This window comes from Arabidopsis thaliana, chromosome 2, assembly GCF_000001735.4.
Source record: "Arabidopsis thaliana chromosome 2, partial sequence".
Lineage (NCBI taxonomy): Eukaryota > Viridiplantae > Streptophyta > Magnoliopsida > Brassicales > Brassicaceae > Arabidopsis > Arabidopsis thaliana.
In genome coordinates, this window is record NC_003071.7 from 826,220 (window position 1) to 847,016 (window position 20,797).

At 35.0% G+C, this 20,797-nt stretch overlaps 5 protein-coding genes and 1 non-coding gene across 9 annotated transcripts; 2 read left to right on the forward strand and 4 right to left on the reverse strand.

Annotated features, from left to right (window-relative positions):
- Window positions 1–79: 79 nt before the first annotated feature.
- Window positions 80–1,775, reverse strand: ARPN (plantacyanin). The gene is made up of 2 exons (NM_126340.3): window positions 1,312–1,775; window positions 80–610 (listed from the first exon to the last, which is right to left on the reverse strand). The coding sequence occupies exons 1-2, from the start codon at window positions 1,499–1,501 to the stop codon at window positions 411–413; spliced, it is 390 nt and encodes a 129-aa protein (NP_178388.1). The 5' UTR covers window positions 1,502–1,775; the 3' UTR covers window positions 80–410.
- A 284-nt stretch (window positions 1,776–2,059) lies between these two features.
- SUT2 (sucrose transporter 2) lies at window positions 2,060–6,400 on the reverse strand. Of its 2 annotated transcripts, none has more exons than NM_201675.2 (14): window positions 5,811–6,400; window positions 5,237–5,302; window positions 4,991–5,089; window positions 4,825–4,864; window positions 4,647–4,731; window positions 4,521–4,554; window positions 4,312–4,411; window positions 4,131–4,206; window positions 3,509–3,847; window positions 3,237–3,380; window positions 2,906–3,139; window positions 2,751–2,814; window positions 2,611–2,654; window positions 2,060–2,494 (listed from the first exon to the last, which is right to left on the reverse strand). In NM_201675.2, the coding sequence occupies exons 3-14, from the start codon at window positions 5,055–5,057 to the stop codon at window positions 2,327–2,329; spliced, it is 1,395 nt and encodes a 464-aa protein (NP_973404.1). In that variant the 5' UTR covers window positions 5,058–5,089; window positions 5,237–5,302; window positions 5,811–6,400; the 3' UTR covers window positions 2,060–2,326. The 2 variants fall into 2 exon arrangements, with proteins under 2 accessions (NP_973404.1, NP_178389.1); NM_126341.3 differs by having other exon boundaries at window positions 4,825–4,889.
- A 5,181-nt stretch (window positions 6,401–11,581) lies between these two features.
- On the forward strand, window positions 11,582–14,179 carry AT2G02870 (Galactose oxidase/kelch repeat superfamily protein). Of its 3 annotated transcripts, NM_001035882.1 has the most exons (3): window positions 11,621–11,798; window positions 11,927–12,071; window positions 12,147–13,934. In NM_001035882.1, exon 3 carries the CDS (start codon window positions 12,159–12,161, stop codon window positions 13,560–13,562), a length of 1,404 nt encoding a protein of 467 aa, NP_001030959.1. In that variant the 5' UTR covers window positions 11,621–11,798; window positions 11,927–12,071; window positions 12,147–12,158; the 3' UTR covers window positions 13,563–13,934. The 3 variants fall into 3 exon arrangements, with proteins under 3 accessions (NP_001030960.1, NP_178390.1, NP_001030959.1); NM_126342.4 differs by having other exon boundaries at window positions 11,592–11,798; window positions 11,927–14,179; NM_001035883.2 differs by having other exon boundaries at window positions 11,582–14,015.
- Window positions 14,180–15,026: 847 nt separating this feature from the next.
- On the forward strand, window positions 15,027–17,410 carry AT2G02880 (mucin-like protein). Its single transcript, NM_126343.5, has 3 exons — window positions 15,027–15,643; window positions 16,439–16,628; window positions 16,738–17,410. The coding sequence occupies exons 1-3, from the start codon at window positions 15,084–15,086 to the stop codon at window positions 16,930–16,932; spliced, it is 945 nt and encodes a 314-aa protein (NP_178391.1). The 5' UTR covers window positions 15,027–15,083; the 3' UTR covers window positions 16,933–17,410.
- Window positions 17,411–17,693: 283 nt separating this feature from the next.
- AT2G02890 (F-box family protein) lies at window positions 17,694–20,397 on the reverse strand (the record flags this gene model as incomplete). Its single annotated transcript, NM_126344.1, has 4 exons — window positions 17,694–18,262; window positions 18,306–18,947; window positions 19,669–19,980; window positions 20,325–20,397. 4 exons carry the CDS (start codon window positions 20,395–20,397, stop codon window positions 17,694–17,696), a joined length of 1,596 nt encoding a protein of 531 aa, NP_178392.1.
- A 238-nt stretch (window positions 20,398–20,635) lies between these two features.
- Window positions 20,636–20,708, reverse strand: AT2G02900. Its single transcript has one exon. It is a non-coding gene; the product is annotated as a tRNA-Ala (tRNA).
- Between the last annotated feature and the right edge of the window lie 89 nt (window positions 20,709–20,797).

Below are 20,797 nucleotides of genomic sequence, written 5' to 3' on the forward strand. Positions count from 1 at the left end.
TAATTTTAAATAAAAAAAAATTGTCTTCTCGGTGTACCGTGTGTTAAAATCTAGTAAATTTTACATAAATAAAGTTATTTTTTGGGAATTTTCCCCAAAATTAAACTTCCATTTCTGTTTTTTTCATTATTATGGTTGGCAACCTCATTCTTTTTTCTTTATATCATTTTCAGTATATATATTTTTTGAAATATATTTTTATAACTATATTATAATAAATATAATAAGAGGTCCGTTTGAATCTTCCAAACTACAAAACCGACTCTGGTTCTCTAGAGAGACCGCACCGGATACTTTTCAGAAAACATAAGAAAAACAAAAAAAGTTTTGATACGAGTTTTATTGCATACTTCAATAGTTTCTTAAGAACATAACAAGTTATCAAACTATTTTCATTGCTAGATGTTCGATCAAACCGCGGTGACTGCGATTTTCATATCGCTTTCGCAATGGTTTGGAAAATTGCAGATGAAAAAGTTTTGTCCTTTAGACAAAGTTATACGATCTTTGCCTGAAGTGTAAGGTTTTGCCCCTGTCGGTGTTTTGCAGTTGTTGTAACTTCCGCTATCTACCTTCACTACGTTGTGCATCCTCGGATTATAGTTAAACACTGCACCAAAGTTTTGGAAAATATAAAATTTTAAGTTAATCATATAATTTTTTTTTTTTGGTCTAACGTTAAATTAGTTAATCATATAATTGATTACTCGACCACTCTTAATTGATTCCATATATTGACACTCAGATTATAAAGTAGCTGGAACTGTTTAGGAATTTCATAAATCTACATACTATAACGTTGGTTGAGATATTTCTTCATGCGAAAACAATTTTAATTCATCACTCAAGTATACCAAAATAAATTAAAAATTAGGTTAGTGGTACTATTTATGATATTTTAAAATATTTTTTGTTAAATTTAAACGCACATGAATTTTTGCTATACACATAAATCAGCGTTTGTGAATAATCGAAACTAGAAAAAAAATTTTGGAGAAGGAAGATGTATACATACATATCTATAATATAGTAAAATATATCACAGGCTCAATCATGTAAAAGATATACACTATTTAAACTGTGTATGCAAAACATTTATCAATCATATTTGTAACCTTTAAACTATAGGAAGTTTTTTATTTGTCGTGTGCTTTATACAAAAGCACATCTTGCCCATACTTAGAAGCAGCCATGATATGGATACATCCCTAGTGGATATGAAGATTAGAAAGCTTAACTGCTTGTGGTTTAAGTGTAACAAGATAGTATAATAATTACTGAAGCTTGATTAAAAGGATGTGAAGTATATACCAAGAACGTCGCCGGCTCTAAAGTGTTTGCCTTTAGGCCAACCCACAGCGTTAAAGGTCCAGATACCAGAGTCACCGACCGTGTACGTTGCAGCTTGAACGTAGTCAGCTTGAAGCAACAACACTGACACAGCCATGAGAGTCACTATGGCTCGAGCCGACCATGATGCACTGCCTCTTCCCTTGGCCATTGATCGATCTTAGGTGAAAGTTTAGAGAAAGAGAGAGAAACTATAGAGAGTAAATGAGGATGAATTGAAGAGTAAATGTACAAAGGGTTTTTAAAGAAGAAGAAAATAAGACATTCAATGTTTTTATTTTATTAAATTGGGTGTCTCAACAACCCATGATATATGTTCATTTATTATTTTTGGCCACATTGTCTATGTAGAAATTGATTATAGACTTAACTTCGGTTTCTTTTGTCTCATTATTGAAGATAAGAGTTTGGTTTTGACATTGTTACACTAAGTTGAATTTTGTTTCTTTGTTTTGAAAATGCTTATATCAACTAAATAAGGAACTTGTGGACAAAGACTATGTCATCAACAACCCACGATATATGAGCATTTATTATTTATGGACACATTGTTTCTATTGGAGATATAGTTTGGTTATGATTTTAGTACATAGTTTATAGGCGAAAATAGGTTTGAATTTGTGTTCTTATTGAAATGCTTTGTTATATTAGTATGGTAATGTTGGGAAAACGTACACATCATAGGTTAAAGAACCAACAGTATTGTGTTATTAGATTGGACTATTGAGTTTGGAATATGTTGCTTCAAGTTTCTATTTGTGAGGAAAGGAACACACAAATATAAAGTGATTCAAAATAACGAAGATATATTCTACGTGAGAAGAGAGGTACTGTAAATTTAGAGTCACATTGCTGTGTATAACATATAAGAAAACTAGATGTACAAAACCTACTTACATATACGCCGAGAGGAGAACGTGGTCAAAAAGAATCGGGTAGATCTAACTGTGAATTTTATGTCTGTGGTATAAAGATTTTAGCCGATGTGGAAACCGGTGGACTTGAAAGAACTCGATAGCGTGGGAAGCCTTTGCAATGCAATAACTCCAGCAGCGAAAGCAGCAACAGACGCCAAAACAAACGCCGGTAAGTTTCCTCCTCCAAACAATTGATCCCATGGACCCGCTCCAAGTGATACTATCATCTGTTTAGAGCCAAAACCATATTCAGACACTATTTACGGGTCAAGACTACACTCGAAGTGAGTGGCATTATACAAGAGAATGAAATTTATCAGTGTAATTAGATTTGAGAGATTGCCTGGGGAATAACGATTGCGAGATTCAACACTCCTATAGCCAAACCTGGAGTGAGGAAATGAAACCATTAGGGATTACTGAAATCTAAGATTTAAGTACAAAAACTATGAATATAGTGAAGATATGAATCTTTTCACAGACCTTGACCGCCACCGGAATCAGCAGTGACTTCTGCTGTGACAGAGAAAGGGACACTGTATGTGATCTGCATTAAAGAATGGTTTTATCACATATTTTAGAGAAATGTTGCAACACGAAAAGAATAAAGAGAATTACGGTTGAAAGAAAGCACATACAGCTAGGGGAAAACCAAGGAGTGCAAAAACGATTACGGCTGCGGTTCTTGTTGTTTCGTTTCCACGCATTATGTATTCAATTCCATTTTTGTCATCACTGAGAGACATCAAGCTGATTACAGCTGTTCCCGCCATGCAGGCAAATACAGTAAAATTGCTCAAAGCCCATACAACCCGAGCACCCATCCGCTGACACATTGGTTCAATGAGAAATGAGCTGATCCCAAGAACAACCTACGGAAACAGGGAAGAAGAATATTCAATAACGGGCGAGTAATTGAATTTTGAAGAGCAGTGCAGTTAAAAAACAGGTTATTATAACGATTCTTACAGAGTTTAGTAGCAAACCAAGTGCACCTTCACGTACACCTTGATCATAGAGTTCCATATGCAAACTATCTCCTGTTGGATCCCCATGGTAAACTTCTCTTCCCATCCAATCTGTATCGAACAGAAAGAAGGGGAACCAGGATAACTGCAAAGAACAAGACCACAATCAAAAATATAACAGAAGCAAATAATTTTAAAGATCATTAAAGAGTTTAAGAAAAGAAACAGTGTGAAATATGTAATAACTGATCATAATTTTTCTTTGGCACTCACCCATGTAAGAGCCATGACGATAAGAACTGAGTGCATAGCCGGTGGCAAATGCCTTAAACTAGTTAGCAAATTCACTAAAACAGATCCAGGGCCATCAACGTAGGTCTCATCTTGATGCTCATTCTCTGAATTGCCAAACTGTTCATCCGTATCACGTTCCACTCTCTCATACTTGATTCCATTGGCAGTACCATTATTTAATTTTGAATGCTCAAGGCCTTTGGACTGGAGATCATCCAACAAAGGTGCAGAATCTTGTATGCGGGTGGGCTTGTTGCTTGTAAAAGGAATCTCTTTAGCAAAATAGATTGTGACAAGAGTACATATAGTGAGAAAGACCTGAAAAAATGATTTAAACTCTTAAAACATATAGAACAATATATTCAGATTTTAGACTATGAAACAAGAACAAAAGCCACTGGGTGCAATAATATAATTTCACTTTCAAAATCACCTCAAAAATAATATAGACATACAAACAGAACGCATTGATTTGCGACATATATGAATCACAAGTCACAATGTACAAACGTGAGAGTGTTTCGTAAAGACCAGCCCATTCCATTGCAATTTAGAAAGCTTAGTAAGATGCATGTGTCAGAAAATTAAACATACTGCTTACCACTGCAAGAAGAAACGCTGCTTTGAGATTTCCACATGCAGCACAACATGCTCTACTAGTTAAAAAAGGGAACCATCTGCGCAGTAAAATTGCCTGATCATTTAACAGCTGGCGGAAAATGCAAAATTGCAAATGAGGAAAAAGAATACAAGATTTTGAGAATAAGGATCTCAAAGATTACTCTTGCCATTTTCCGCTAGCACCGGCAGAAAACCCAAGGATGTTCCCAATAGCCATCCACAAGCAGAACACAGCATTTGCAGTATTCCGCTGATCAGGACCTAGGGACAGCAAGAGACATCTCATTAGAAGCACAGCATATTCAATCTGATTCTAGAGTTTGAATAGAAATTCTGTTCTGTTAAGTGTATGGTTATATTCCATTATTACCTGATAGATCAGCTAGAAGAGCACGAGCAGGTCCCTGAAAATAAAAAAGCCGAAAACATCATTCCTGGATACAGAGGTAATGACTAGTACCATTCACTCAAGTACATTGCAGAGGCAGATCTGAACCTGTACTGTATTGTTTGCTAGATCCAACAACCAAAACCCAATGATAAAGACAACAGCTGCCCTGGTTCGTGTGCCTTTGAAAGTACTGCATTTCAAGATACACATCAAGTCGTCAGTTACTTTAATTTTGATACATTCCATAAAAAACATGCCATTGGCAGGGGAGCAGGAGAGTTACCTGCAATGTTCCTTTGAATCTCCTAACAGATACCCAATGTCTGCAGAAAATCCGATTATTATCACCTAAATTGCAAGCTTTTGTTTAGCTTATATAAAACACAATGTAGCCAGCTATCTCCTAAAAGAAAATCAAAACAGAAATCATATCTTCTATTGGCACTTACTGCTATTGAGATCATGAATGATCCAACTAGAATAAATGGTCGTCTTCTTCCATACTTTGAAGTACATTTATCACTCCAAATGCCAACAAAAGGCTGGACCTAAAACCCAACAAACAAATAAGTATGAACAAAATGGGGCAGAAAAATAGTTTCTGATCCAATATAAATCAAAACTTGAACTCTCGTGAGATCATTACGTGCAAGATAGTAAAACTGCTAAAATTCTTAAAGAAACTTTTAACCTACCACAAGGCCTGTAATTGGGCCGCACAGCCAAATAAACGAAGAAAAAGCATGCGATATTCCAAGGGTCTGCATCAACCAACCAAATGCAACACTGTTAGATAAAACTCAAAAGGGTTCTTCAGCAACAAGAAAATCAAAATACTTCCAGCAAACAGATATTTAACAATAGTTCTATCTACCACCATAACTACCCACCTGATACATATATGACCAGTACAATACTATTCTAAACACAGTCTAATCTCTGATTATACAATAGTTCCGAAAAAGGCTAAGGTCTTTTATATTTTTACAAATGCTTATGTAATCCAATGAACATAAACAATCTAGCTAAATTCCAATGTCATATACTCTTCGATAAGCCAATGCTATAGAGTTCCATACGAAAATATCTCATGGCTATGTTGGTGACAACAACTACCTAACCTAAGTATTAGAATTCATTGATTCACCTACAAAGTACTCGACTTTCTCGTACAAAGCTACACAAGAACAAAACCCTCGAATCTAAATTGCTATAGAGAAAGCCACAAGTGATAGAAATGGTAACAATGACAAGAGTAATAGTAAGTACCTGAATATAAGGAGTAAGAAGAGAAAGTTGCAATGCCCAACCAAATTGAACTCCAGCGGCAACTGTACAACTAAGAACCAACGTCACTAAACTACAATTCTTCGACACAGATTCACCATCAGCCGAATCAGAATGATTCGAAGGAGAAGCAGATTCAGAGAACGACGAAGAACCAGATTCGTTTTGACGATGCTTGGTGACCGTCTCAAGTTCAATTTCCTTCCTCAAATTCCTATACGGAACCGAGATCGACACCGAGTCACTCATCGTCCTCAACACACAGATCCCTAATTCGTATCAAAATCAATTTCTCATTCCGATTTAGATTTCTAGGGTTTTGATCTCGTCGATCTAGATTCGGAGACGATGATCGGAGAGTCAAATTCGGGCGGGTGAATATTTTGATGAAATCGATTTTTTTGAGGTGATTGAGAGAGAAGACGCGGAAGTGAAGAAGGAAGGAAGATTCGTTTTACAGGGAACCGTTGATTTGTAGATTAACGGATGAGATTAAAACCTAACTTAATAGTCAACGTTTTCGTCTCGGGCTTTGTGTAATCAGCACCGTTGGATTTGATCGGATCAAAACCGTTGCTTCAATTTAAAGGAAGAGCGGACGAAACTCACCGTCACCGACACCAAACAAAAAGTGTGTGCTTTTAAAAAAGTAAAACGGTGTCGTTTGATAAGAGTTGAGAGTGGGCCTGTAGTTTTTTGTAGCTCGGCCCATTTTTGTAAGAAATTCACAACTGTGGTACATTTAGCCCAAATATTAAGTCTATTAGAAGAAAGCTGTCTCATTTTTTGTTAGCATACACACCTAAAACCTATAAAACATGTGTCAAGATTATATGATTCATAGCTATGTCCCTTCTTCTATTTTCTGATGCCTTACACTGCGAACACTGTGATTAGTGATTACATTGGTTCAAGTTTGACTTCATGAAATATGTTTGGTTCAAGTTTGCTTCTAATGCTACCATTCAAATCCAAACTCTCACAATTGCATATTATTAAAGAAAAAAGGATAAGACGTCTCAAAGAAATTTTTTTATATAAAATCATATAGGGTATGTTCTTATTAACGTATATATGAACATGTGTTACTAATTTAAAAACAAAATCATTTTGTAAATTTGTGTTTTACAACAAATATTTTGTGGGAGATTTTAGGTGCTAGCAATAATAAGTAATGTTAATTAAGAGAGTTATAAACATTTTTTCACTATTTAATAGTGTTTTTTTCTTCTTACCAATGTCACTATTTACAAGTATATGTATTTTCTAATAACTAATGTAAACATGTTTGTAAAAAGATTATATAACATATATGTGTGTGATTGTGAAGGTGATAGAGTTCTTCTTACCAATGTCACTATTACAAGTATATGTATTTTCTAATAACTAATGTAAACATGTTTGTAAAAAGATGATATAACATATATGTGTGTTAACGTGATAGAGCCGGATTAAACGAATAAAAGGAAGAAAGTTAGAAATAAAAAGGAGGAAAAAGGAAAAAGACGTGTGCCTAACAAATGTATCATGTATTGGTACAAAAATGCAAAGATGATACATAATTATTAATATTATTCTTGCTTGTGGAAAATGAAAGCTAATAGGGCACACAATTGAATTAATACTTACGTCTCTCTTTCTCCATCTCTTCCCTTGTCCCTCTCTTCTCCTTTCCTTATCCACGTGTACATGACTCTTATGTCCCATCTTTTTTTTCTTTTTCTTATCATCAAAAGTTCAAAAACAAATCCTTTTGAGTTTAGTTGTTATGGTGTGCATGCATGTATGATGTATCCGAACCAAAGTATAGTCGAAAATCCAAATTTTGTATTCTTTAATGGTTAATGGTTAATTGAGAAGTTATAGCCGAGTCTCATACACTTGTTGTCCATCAAAACTGATACCATTCTCAATAGTATTTGAACCAGAAAACCACTATTACTCACTTTTGTAAAAGAACTATACATACGCGCCGTTAGACCAAATATCACTTATTACAAAACAAATTTTTTATCTATACCATGTTATAATTTTACATAAGAAAAAATAAAATAAAAAATCGGATTATTCCATTCAAAAAAGCATTTACATAAAATTCAAGCCTATATAGGCAATTTGGTAGCATTGACTCGGTTTCTCCACAAAAAAATGAACCTTATTACACCTTTGGTTTTATCTTATTTGAGATTGATGATTTGATCATGTGCCAATTTTTATTTTTATTTTGTTATAAAAAAGATCAAGGTTAATAAGTTGATTGAAAAACAGTAATAAGTTTTTTTAGTTTAATCATGTAATTACATTTGACAAAAAGCACGTGTTGAACGCGGCTATGACCCAAATAAAAGAGAAAAAAACATATGTACCATAACTTAACACGTCATCTCCTTAACGTCGAGCACGTCAAATGCTTACGCCTGAAAATAACTCCTTCGTCATTTCTCAAACGACAAATTCAAATATTAATAATATAAAAACTATATGTTTAAAAAAAAAAAAAGAGATGCGTTATTACAATAAATTTAATTTTCTAACTTAGTGATTGGTTGGCAATTTTGTCGTTCTCTGTCGATAGATCATAATTTATAATGTGATATTTACATATATACATAAGAATGGGGCTTACACTGTTTCACATAATAACTCCATTAAAGTTGATAAAGAAAAATTATAATGGTCATTAATCATTATTGAGAATGTAACCATCGATATTGAAAGATAGAAATGTGGAAAGAACGTGAAGAAATAAAAAAGAATCACGTCACGTGGAGACAGCTCTTTTACGAACTCTTATATCCACTCACTTCATTAAATCATTTAAAAAGTGGACTATTTTTTAAAAAAGCAACAATGGTTTGTGCATATATTTGTAATGGTTTTTTTTCTAAAATCTTTGTGTCATTTAATTGTCCCAACAAAACCAATACATCATCTTGCTTTTTTTTGGGTCCGATTTGTGCATATATAGAGTGTTCATATAGAACGGAGTATATGCGAAACCTTAACTCGACTAATTAAGTTCGGAAGCTACGTCCAATTATAACAAAGTTGAGTCAAAAATGCATCATCCCCTGAACATCGTCTCGTTGACCGGACATCGAGACTATGTGCTATCGCAAACAACATGTGATCAAATTCAAGAGACATATTAATAGATGACAATACGTTTTTAGGTTAATGGTAGATGAAACATTAGCTTTGTTTTTTGAAATATATGAAGAAAAAAAGAGTACTATAGTTGTTTATGGTTCTCGACATCATGCCTTTGTTTTTGTCGAACAATTGTTTCGTGAATGTCATGGGATAATACGGTTTCGTGTAAGTTATAACGAACGAGACATTAGGAAGATAATATTGACTAGCTACAGTAAATAAAGTTAGATTGGTTTAAAAGATGGATCTTGGATTAGTCGTAAAATCACTTTAGCATGCACCGTCCAATAATACTTCCCATGGGACATATAAGACTTACTCTCACACAACCCACACGTGCCTGTTACGTTCTTGATTGGATAAGAATGGCCTCGTTCGATGGTCAAAGCCTATAGTGGCACGATATGTAATCAAATTGTGTCGATCCTTTAATTTTTACTTTATAAGATCATATCAATAACAAAAATTAAACATTAGATTTGATCATGGCAAATTTCATTGGTGCATAAATTTCGCAAAGGGAAATTGACCTGATCAGTAGTTCTGCAGTTATACACAAATGCTATTAACCAGTAATGGCACTTGTTGAAATAGTAATAATAAACGTACTTAACATGTAAAAACATCATAATAGTGACATGATAATGTATAGACAGCCTCACGTGCATAGTCACATGTTTCATGGCCCTAGATTACTCGTCGCCAGCTTTCTCGTATTCTTACTTGTTCCAGTGAACCTGATCTAACAAATATTCTCTTTCCCGTACAATTCGTTGAAAATATATACAGTATAAAAAACAGTTAATCGATCGTTAACGGAACCACATAATGTTAAACGTATTGCTAAGCCAACAATTAAACGTTTAAAAAATGTTTAGCGCTAAGCCAACAATTAGAGGATAATTTATTTTGGTTACCCGCGTTATATACTTTATAAATGTGTATTTATTTGATGTAAAACTTAGGTATATGATGTTAAATGTACTTTAAGTAAATAAGTCTCTCCTCAAAAAATTAACAAATAATACTCACATATAATAAATTTTACATGAAAATAGTTGTATATGTATTAATCGATTGGCTAGACAAACACATTTGTTATTTTCAGGTAATCTACAATTTTGATTGCCTTCAGTCATAGAAAATACCATCTTATCAAAAATAGTATCACATTAAATTAGCAATCTCAGCTAATTACTCTTCAGGTTTTTTTTTGGAGAAGATGGTTAGAAAACAGAAGGTTAAAAACAGTAAAAATTAGTGATAAAAGATGACAGTATGATACTATAATGAGGTTAAAAATTATATATAACTGGTAACATTTTGACAGTTTGAATAATAAAGTGATAGAAATATAAAAAACAAATATAAATATAAGCAAAAAGTAATTAAAATATCAAATTCCCCCTTTTTTTTTCTTTCTTCTAACCACCTGTTCTGGTAGTTTTCTCTAATCATGTCATTTAATTGTTCCATTAATTGATAATTTTTAAGACACGACCATCAACAGTTAAAATTACAAATTAAATTCATATAACAACTTGAAAATAAATAGATGTTTTTTTTGTATATCTACAATATGATCATTAAAAATGGTCTTAGAACTAAAAAAAATCGGTAAACTGCTAAACACGACTACAATACTTAACCAAATTGTAAATCACTATGATTGATAAAAAAAAAAAAAAAGTAAAACAACACTAACATTACTGTACTATTTTTATAAAACAACACTAACACTGATTCGTGAAAGAACAACAACAAGTACTTGGTTTGGTTATAATCACTGACATTTTCTATATATTATCATTTATTATGATTTTGTCTATTTGTTTCAAAATACAATGTACTTTCATAATATAGAGGTGTTAATAAAAAAAGAAAAAGAAATGAAAATTTAATGACGTGGGATTTTGTAAACAACTTTTTCAGTAAGTAATTAAATTCCTTTTGACCACTGAAATTTAACAGCTGAAGTACTCTGAAACATCTGTGCATTCAACTCTGAAAAGTAGATTGTTTCTTTTTCCTGATTTCCTCACGCTCATAAAAGAAAAAAATACTATATATTTCTAGTTAATTTTCCATAAAATATCAATTATCCAGAATATAAAATATCCTTATCAGTAGCAAAAATTGGAAAAATATTTATATTGTTTTAGAAAATTGGACCAAAACATCTCTAAAGGAGATTAGGCCTTTCTACTAGCTAAACAATGGTTTAGGTCTCCAGATTTATTTAGAAAGACATTAAATGTGAATTAAAAACCAAATCTAACTCTTTTTTTGGTTCTTTAACCAAAAAATAAAAACTCTTTTTTTTTTACAGCTAACCAAAGCAAATCTAATTTATTGGAAAAATACCCAAAATTAATATACTTTTTTTTTTTTGCGTTAGTTGATATAGTTTTGGTTCTCTAATTAGTAATTCTTAATTTTCAACTTTATAATTGGTGAATGAAAAAAAGAAATTAAATATTATTATTATTATTTTTAATTTTTAATTTTAATATTATTATTTAGTCAAATTGATTTTCCGTTTAAATTTTTTTATTTGACTGCATTAAAATTTGCATATTAAAATTAAAAAGTTAACAAAAGAGGAATAAACAAGAGAGAGAGAGAGAAAAAAAGAATTGTTCCTCTCAAAAGATTTTAACTTTGAGCTCTCTGAGAAACCAAAGCTTCACTCTGATTCGCTCTCGAATCAAAAGAGACGACAGAGAAAGAAGAAGAAGAAACGCGAAGAACAGAAACAGCTCTCTTAAGCTTTTCTTAATTATTATTATAATTTTCTCTTCTTAATCCCCAAATCTCGTAAGTCTCTCTTCTCCAATCTCTGATTCGTTTCTCTGCTTATTATAATAATCTGTTAATTATCAATCAAACAAACCAAACCCCTTTTGATTTTATCTCTAAAGTATCAATTTTTAATTTCTCTTCAGCTGATGGATTCATGAACCAGATCGGCTGATTTGAGTTTCCGGGTTTGATTTTTTTCCCTTTTTGTGAAATTGGGTTGGAATCTGGAGATCTGGATCTTATAAAGCTGGAAACTTTACGTGTGCTTGATGAACCGATTTTGATTAGGTGATTGGTTAGATTCGGAAATTTGAAGACTTGTTAATTTGGGTTTGGGATTGGGATTGATCTGAAAATTTGTAGTTTTTGGAAGATATGTTGGAAGATCGATCACCAGATTCGTGTTTGAGTACAAGGGTTTTCTCAAGCTCTCGTCTTTCTGAATCAAACTGGTCTAACTCTTACATGTATCCAGAGGATGATGATAAGCTCCTCGGTAATGGTAAAAGAGCTTTGGAGGTTGTTGGTGAGGTTAGACAGACCAAATCACTTAAATTAATGGGTTTTTCGATTATCTATGATAGCGATTCTTCTGACTATTCATTGAGTGGTGGGGAGGAGCAAGCTGATGCTGCTATTGGTGATGGCTCATCATCAAGGCAGGAGCAAGAACAGCAATCTGATTTTAATGACAATGGTGGTGATTCTTCGGATTCTCACTCTCTTATCAATGAGATTGGGAGGGACAATTCGATCGACTGTTTGATCCGTTGCTCGAGGTCTGATTATGGTTCTATTGCTTCCTTGAACCGGAATTTCCGTTCTTTGGTAAAGAGTGGAGAGATTTATAGATTAAGGCGACAAAACGGGTTTGTTGAACATTGGGTTTACTTCTCTTGCCAGCTCTTGGAATGGGTTGCGTTTGATCCTGTTGAGAGAAGGTGGATGCAGTTGCCAACTATGCCTTCCAGTGTTACCTTCATGTGTGCAGATAAGGAGTCTCTGGCCGTTGGGACGGACCTGCTTGTCTTAGGAAAAGATGATTTTTCTTCTCATGTAATATACAGATACAGTCTACTCACTAATTCTTGGTCTTCTGGTATGAAGATGAACTCTCCGAGGTGTTTGTTTGGATCCGCGAGCCTTGGAGAGATTGCTATATTCGCTGGTGGATGTGATTCCCAGGGAAAGATTCTTGATTTTGCGGAAATGTATAATTCTGAGCTTCAAACTTGGATAACTCTTCCAAGGATGAACAAACCGAGGAAGATGTGTTCGGGAGTTTTTATGGACGGGAAGTTCTATGTAATTGGAGGAATCGGTGGTGCTGATTCTAAAGGCTTGACCTGCGGTGAAGAATATGATTTGGAGACCAAGAAATGGACTCAAATCCCTGACTTGTCGCCTCCAAGAAGCCGTGCTGATCAAGCTGATATGTCACCAGCAGCGGAAGCACCGCCTCTTGTTGCGGTTGTGAATAACCAATTATACGCTGCTGATCACGCCGATATGGAAGTGAGGAAGTACGATAAGGAGAATAAGAAGTGGTTAACTGTTGGAAGATTGCCTGAAAGAGCTGGCTCGGTAAACGGATGGGGACTTGCTTTTAGAGCTTGTGGAGAGCGGTTAATTGTTATTGGTGGACCGAAGTGCTCAGGAGGTGGTTTCATAGAGCTAAATTCTTGGATACCGAGCGACGGTGGTCCACCTCAGTGGACACTACTTGACAGGAAACATTCTCCTACTTTCGTATACAATTGTGCAGTGATGGGTTGCTAAAAGAACACACATTCATAATACTACGACTATCCATTTGAAGACCCTCCAGATTCTTGTTGATGGGTTTTAGCTTACAAGTCAAAAGACACCATTGAAGGTCCCACGCTCCAACCTTTATGCTTCTTCTTCTTCTTCCTTATTTGTTTCCCTTACAAAATTTTCAATTTGAATACAATCATCTCTGTATTGTTAGAAACCAGACAAAAGTCCCAAGGAGATTCCAAAAAAAAAAAGGAAAAAAAAAAACTGAAACAGGTTTATAATAAGTTCGTTAAAAGTTGAAGCTTTTTAGAGTTTGCCAGATCTGGTTAACATTGTTGTATGTGTTTTTAATCAAATTTGTTTTCTAATAATCTTGCCATCTTTTTGGTCTTTGTTCACGGTTTTGCTTTTGAGTTTAATTCTTTTTCTATTTTTGTTTTGCTTTACCTTTCTTTAATTTTACAGGTCACTTTACAACGTTGAGTTTGAAGTGTTTGTCAATTTTATGACGACAAACAAAAAAGTGTCACTTTTGTTTTTTTGTTGGGGTAAGGAGGGGCAAATGTTATGTCTTTATAGATGTGTCCTTTAAGATATCTCAATCTGTTGCTTGCAAGTTATACAATTTTTTGTTAAGAATGTTTTTGGACTCTTGTTTTAGTTCCTTCAGCTTTTAGGGTCTTTAGATTTTTTGGTGAAGATAACAACATATTACAATCTAAGTTAGTATTTTACCAATCGGAACAACTCATAGTATAAGTAACATTAACCAAAGTAAATTTTTTTCAAAGAGTAGTTAAAATTTCTTAATTACAAGATAACCAAAGTAATATGTTTTTAGTGTTTCTAATTTTCTGATGATATATTTTTTTTTGTTATTTAGATATTTTTTCTTATATACGATTATCTAATGTCTTTTAACTTTATCGTCTACAACTCACACACGTGTACTGCTTGATTTCAATCGAAGTTCGGACACAATGACATCACTAGCATATGTTATGCTTGAAATTTTAGACATGTAAAAATCTCATAGACATAGATATAAATACTAGAAATCAAAAATTGAAACTGAAATATAAAATATTTAGAAAAATATAAAATATTTAGAATAGAAAAATATAAAAAATTTAGCAGAATTCTCTAAATTTTCTTTATCTTTATTTTTTCGTAGCGTAAATGTAAAAGTAGACACATTAGTATGAAATATTTGTATCGAACAGCATCATGTCACATATATAAACAATATTCTCATGATTTTGAGTTCTAATTAATATTGGTTGACAAAAAAGAGAAAGAGTTAAAGATGCCTCTTTCTTCAACATATCAGTATCACCCTCTCAATTCGATTTTTTCTACAAAGAAATATGTTATGTTCTAAGCAAAGCCCAACTACAATAAATTTGGGCCTCATAATGTTAAGGCCCATTTACTCTAAATCTCGCAGGGTTTTAAGTTTTGATTTATTCTCTACTCAGCAAACGCCATTATCGCTCTGTAGAAAAGCTTCCATTTTCGTAGACCACTCTCACTGAGAAGATGAATTCTCTTCATCGTGTAGTAGGATTGATCAGCAGAACGACGACTACATCTCCAATTTCTCATACCCGTTTCAATCTCCCATCGATTCTCGTCAATTTGATGTCCACAAAATCTGGAAACGATGAAGACAAATGGAACGACGCTTGGGAATCAGCTTGGTTACCAGATGATCTCACAGATAAAATCCGAGCACCATGGGAGAGAGATGTGAACTTCCCTGTAAAAGAATCAACGGCGACGGCGATTGAAGAAATCGATGTGGAAGCAAAAGCGTTCGTAGAGGATATGAATGAGCATTGGGACGAGAGGAGAGGGAAGAGTGGGAAAGTGGAGAAGAGAGAAGAGAAGAAGAAAGAGATTGGAGATGGAGAAGATGAATCATCATCATCGCTTTATAGTTTGGAGACGATGAAGAAGGATTATAGGTTGAAGAAACAAAGAGTTCATGCTTCTCTGTGGGTTAAAGAGATTGAGAAATTGGAAGAAGCTAAATTGGATGATTCTGGATCTGGTGGTGGAGCTGATGATATTGATAGGCTTCTTGATAGTTGCTCAGAGTAAGTAATGATTCTGTTTTTGCCCTAATTTCGATTTTGATTTAGGGTTTTTGTTGGATCAGTCTTGTGTTATAGTTTACTTCACTAGTTTTGTGGTTTAGCTAATCCTTGAAATGGTTCTGTGACTTGTTTTTGAGATTGCTCTGAGGATGATTTCTAGTGTTGATTTGGTTGTAAGTACATGCCTTAGGTTTGAAGGAACGTTTTAGCTAAATACATGAACAAGATTTGTGATATGCTTTTGTGTACGATCAATCTCACAAGCATGTTTATTTTGTGTATTGAGTTTTACAAGAAACGTTAGAGTGATTGTTATGGGGAATTCTGGTGATTTTGATGTATGTTTTCACTTACATTCTTATGTTTGAAGATCTTTTTTTTTTTTTTGGCAAAGATGTTTGAAGATCTATGATTTACAATTTAGCTAGATATGTGATTTTCTTATGCACAATCTCTCAAGCATTTTCATTTAGTGTATTGAGTTTAGAGAGAATGCTATGGGGGATTCTGGTGATATTTTGATTGAAGCTTTCACTTACATGCTTATGTTTGAAGACCTGTGATTAACGTTTTAGCTAAATACATGAATTAAATTCGTGACTCTCTTGTGTACAATCTCTCAAGCATGTTCATTTAGTGCATTGAGTTTCAAAATAAACGTCACAGAGATTGCTATGGGGATACCTTGGTGTTTCAGTTATCTTTGCATGCTTTAGTTATGTTTATATATGATTGTGGTTGAAGATCTGTCTGCTTGTTGGTGATTTTGATCTTTCAATGCTTAAAAACGTTCAGGATTTTCGATTCGGTAGACCATGATTTTGACAAATTAGAGGTTTCGAGTGGATCTGAATTGAAGAATAAGCCTGATGGTTGGGAATCAACAGCAAAGGAACAAGATGGAAACCTCTGGGAGATGTCACAAAGAGAAGAAGACATTCTTCTCCAAGAATTTGATCGTCGCACTGCCTTCTGCAAATTTCAGGTACCACCACACAAATCTTCATACAAATGTTCTGTTCTCTTGCAATAGAACCTACCAAACTTGAGACTTTCTAGATTTCATCAGCATGTTCTTGAAATTTGATGCGCAGATAGCTAGTTTTATAAAGCAACACATATTCAGTAGGAGAAGACCGATTGATGGGTGGAAATACATGATTGAAGTGATTGGTCCAAATGCGAGGAAAGGGAAAGGAAGTGTTTCTAGGCTCCCGGCTTTATCGGATGTGTCGACTCAGCCGTTTAAAGAAGAAACCAGCAGTCTCACTACCTTGAAGCGTCGGTAGAAGAAACTAGAGGAGTTCACAATGTTTGTTAGATTGTTAAATGATCTTCAACTACTTGCACTTGTTAAAGGCCGGCCATGTCCTCTGTTCCTACAGTTCTACCATTTCGGGTTTTATATTAGCATCAGTTCTTCAATCATGCAATTTCTTGTTAGCTTAGTTTTGAAACGTTGAAACAATGGGTCTTGTCTTAGATGTTGATCAAGAACAGAGGACAAATCTCACCCAGTAGAAACTAACAATGTTGAAAATTAAAGCAAATATAATCAGATGAGAGACAGAGAACTAAGAGAAACAACAAACCATGTTCTTGAGACCAAACAAAATGAAGAAACAGATGTATAAAGCCAGTTAAAGAGAGAAAAACCGAAACATAGATCAGGTTGACAAAAAAAAACGCATAGATAAAGCGCACAAAATGACATGCCCATTGGAGGACGCCTGACTTGAGTGTACGAGACACATTGAAGTAACTCAACAACACATTGAACCTATTTTGAAGGAGGAGCTCAACTTGGTTTTTACATAGGCGCTTACACATTGTTATATAGGAGCCTAGGAACAATCTAGAAACTAGGGCAACCTTATCTAGAGTAGACAGCTGTATTGTAGCCTAGTCATCACATCCAGACTGTAGAACATTGAACCTATCTTGAAGGAGGAGCGCCTCTGCTTTTGGTTTAACGTTTGTTGCTTCTTTTGCAGGTACAACAGGTTTTGTCATCTTCTGTGTATTGCTGATGGACTCTACGCTTGGGCTTTTATCTTCTTGTCCCAATGTAGTTGAGTTGTTCTAAATCGTTAACATCAAGATCCTCTATGTGGTTTACAAAGGTGCGAACACTACAAGTTGTCCTAAACGCTTCACCAAAACCTTGGATTTCAACACGTTGGAGAGTATTCCTTTCGGGATTGAAGTAGAAAACATAAAATGGTTGTTTAGATGTGTACTTGCGCATCGAAAACACTATTTCACCCGAAGCAGTGGCTCCAGCAATGGAAAGGTGACGATGGAAGAATGTATCATCGGTCCAAGTGTAGGCATATTTAGACCATTCCTGTTTCTCAACATCTTCTAGAACCCACACATGCAACTCGTTAGTGGCATCAGCGTCAAGATTTTCGTCCAAATACTCATCGAGATCCTTCGCAAAGTAACAAATCTCATGAATGTCGACATCATCCTCCCAATAGATCACATCTAACTTGCCCTTGTAGTTGATCAATAGACAAAACTTTTGTACGCCAACAAAGGTGAATTTCTCAGACGTCACATCAAAGCAAACTATCACATACTCATAATATCTGTAAGATATGTCTTCAGTGTGAGCTAAGAAATACAAAACACCATTGATGCATATCCCATAATGTACATTTAATATTTCTCCATGTCAGATCTCCAGCTCCAAATGTAAGAACTTTACTACGACCAGGACCATCTACATAAGGAAGGGACAAGGCCTTGTATTGCTTGTCAATCGGGTCAAACCCGAAAAAACTATACGCCTTTCTATAAGTATAACGATATGGTAAGATCGCATACCGTCCTGTGTTGGGGTTACATATTAGAGGTCTACCCACGTATCGACCACAATAGTTATAGATCAAGCCAGAGGCGTAGCCAATTGAAACATATCTTGGGTCTTCAGACAGATAGATCGGTATTGACTTGTCTGGAGAGAACTTCACATGAAATTCAGCGGCTGCTACAAGAGTTGACGACGTTTTCTCATATGTATTCTCAAGCTGAGGCGATGAGAAGAATTTCATACTGTAATCTTCTTCAATTCCGTAGTCTGCGATGGCGAATAAGAGACTCGGCTTAGCGGAGGACCTGGTCTGGAACAACTTCTTGAAGTATGGACTAGCAAACATTGATGCACATTGCTTCGACACGCAACGAAACCTTGCCACTGACTTTGAATGCAATCTCGACAATATCTCCTCGATGAGATCATTCGTTAAGGAAGATGAATGCCTGATTCTTTTTTTTGAACTGAAAGATGAATACATGACTGCGGATCGAACGAAGAAAGATCTGTTAAAACTTATATATTATGTAATAAGCCCTAGAAAAAACAAGTAACAAAAGACGTAGAGAAACCTAGAAATACGAGACCTAGCTACCATTATATATTTTCCGATTGTAGTCGGTTAAGTAAAACAAAAATGGGCTAATTTTAACCTTCAAGTGGGCCACTAGCAATAAGAGATCTTCTTGTTGGAGATCAAACCTGCAACAAGAAAAGAAAGAATCAGTGTGATGAAGATGAGAAGCAAAGCAACAGAATAACAAGCGAAGAAGAAGATGGGTCGGAGATGACTCGTCAACAGAGGACTGCAGCTTTGGTTGAGGCCTAAACAAGAGAAAGTGTTTTTTTTTGGTTAGCTTGAGGTTGAAGTTTAGTTAAAGCAAAGTAGTGTGCAAGTGTTGCTGTTAGAATTCCAATGTAGTAATTATGTGTTTAAGAGCATGACTGTGTGTAAGTGCGTGTGTGTTGACAGTGTTGTGTAAGATTGTTTCCAAGTTTTTTTATCAATGTAGTCTTATAAGTTCTTAAACGTGTACACTACAAACTGGAACAAAAACAGAGTGTGAGAGATAGAGAGAAGAGCGAACTAACGTTTGTGAGTCCTTTCAACACTTCTTTCTAACCACCCCCATTATTCTTTTGAACCACCCCCATTCTTCAAAATAGCTGCTCTAATATCAGAACCAATCTCATTATCACTAACTTGCCTCCTCCAACATAGTAACTGAAGCATTCATGTGATTTTCCACTTCATAACCTTTTAGGCTTCCAAAAGTCTCACAGAAACAGAGCAAAGCCGGAGCATAAGCCGAAGCTAGAGAAAAGACTGAGAAAGCTGCTGTAGAAGCTAGAGAAAGGGTAAATGCTGAAGCAAGGGTTAGGGCAGAACGAGCCGCTGCTGAGGCACGTGGAAGTGCAGCTGCCCAAGCTAAAGCTAAGCAGCAGCAAGAAAATAACAATGATCTTGAATCCTTCTTTAGCTCAGTTTCTAGACCAAGCAGTGTGCTCCGGTGGTCTAGATGAGGAATATGGTGAAGCGACAAAGTTCAGAAGCATTGTTTGTGGGCTCGTGTGACCAGATTTAATGATTGCATGCTCTTATCTATCACGGGTCATGTCTGTGCCACTCATCAAGCACTACCAAGAAGCCAAGAGAGTTTGAAGATATGTCAAAGCTACATCTAACTTTTGAGTTCAATTTACAAGTGTAGAAAATCCAGAGTTGTTCGGTTACTCAAGACAGTGATTGGGGTGGCTCAAATGAAGATACAAAAAGAACACCTCTGGTGTATGCTTTCACTCTTGGATCAGCAGTGTTTTGTTGGCAATCTAGCAAGCAACAAACAGTGGCTCAATCACCAGCGGAAGCAGAGTCTTGTTGGTGTTTTTGCTCTTGAATAATTGTAGAAGCATTGCTTCCAGTACAGAGCATGGTAGAGAAAACAAAGGATGAAAAAGTGGAAAAACTTCTTTTATTATTCTCGACAATTTTTATTTCCACTTCTTTATTATTCTCGACAATTTTTACTTAAGACAACATACACACTTATCTATATGTTTACATAGCTTACTCTACGTAACCGTTGGTAAAAGTTGTAACTTCTCCGACAAGTTACGTCTCTTACTCACACCCTAAGCCACATAATGTTAAAACAAATGCAAAAAAGAAATGGAGATGCGGGGTATCGATCCCCGTACCTCTCGCATGCTAAGCGAGCGCTCTACCATCTGAGCTACATCCCCATTCATATCAACATGTTTTGTATATTTATTATATTTATATGATCAACAAAATTGAAAAAAGTGTGTTTTTTTCCCAGCTGAAATCTACT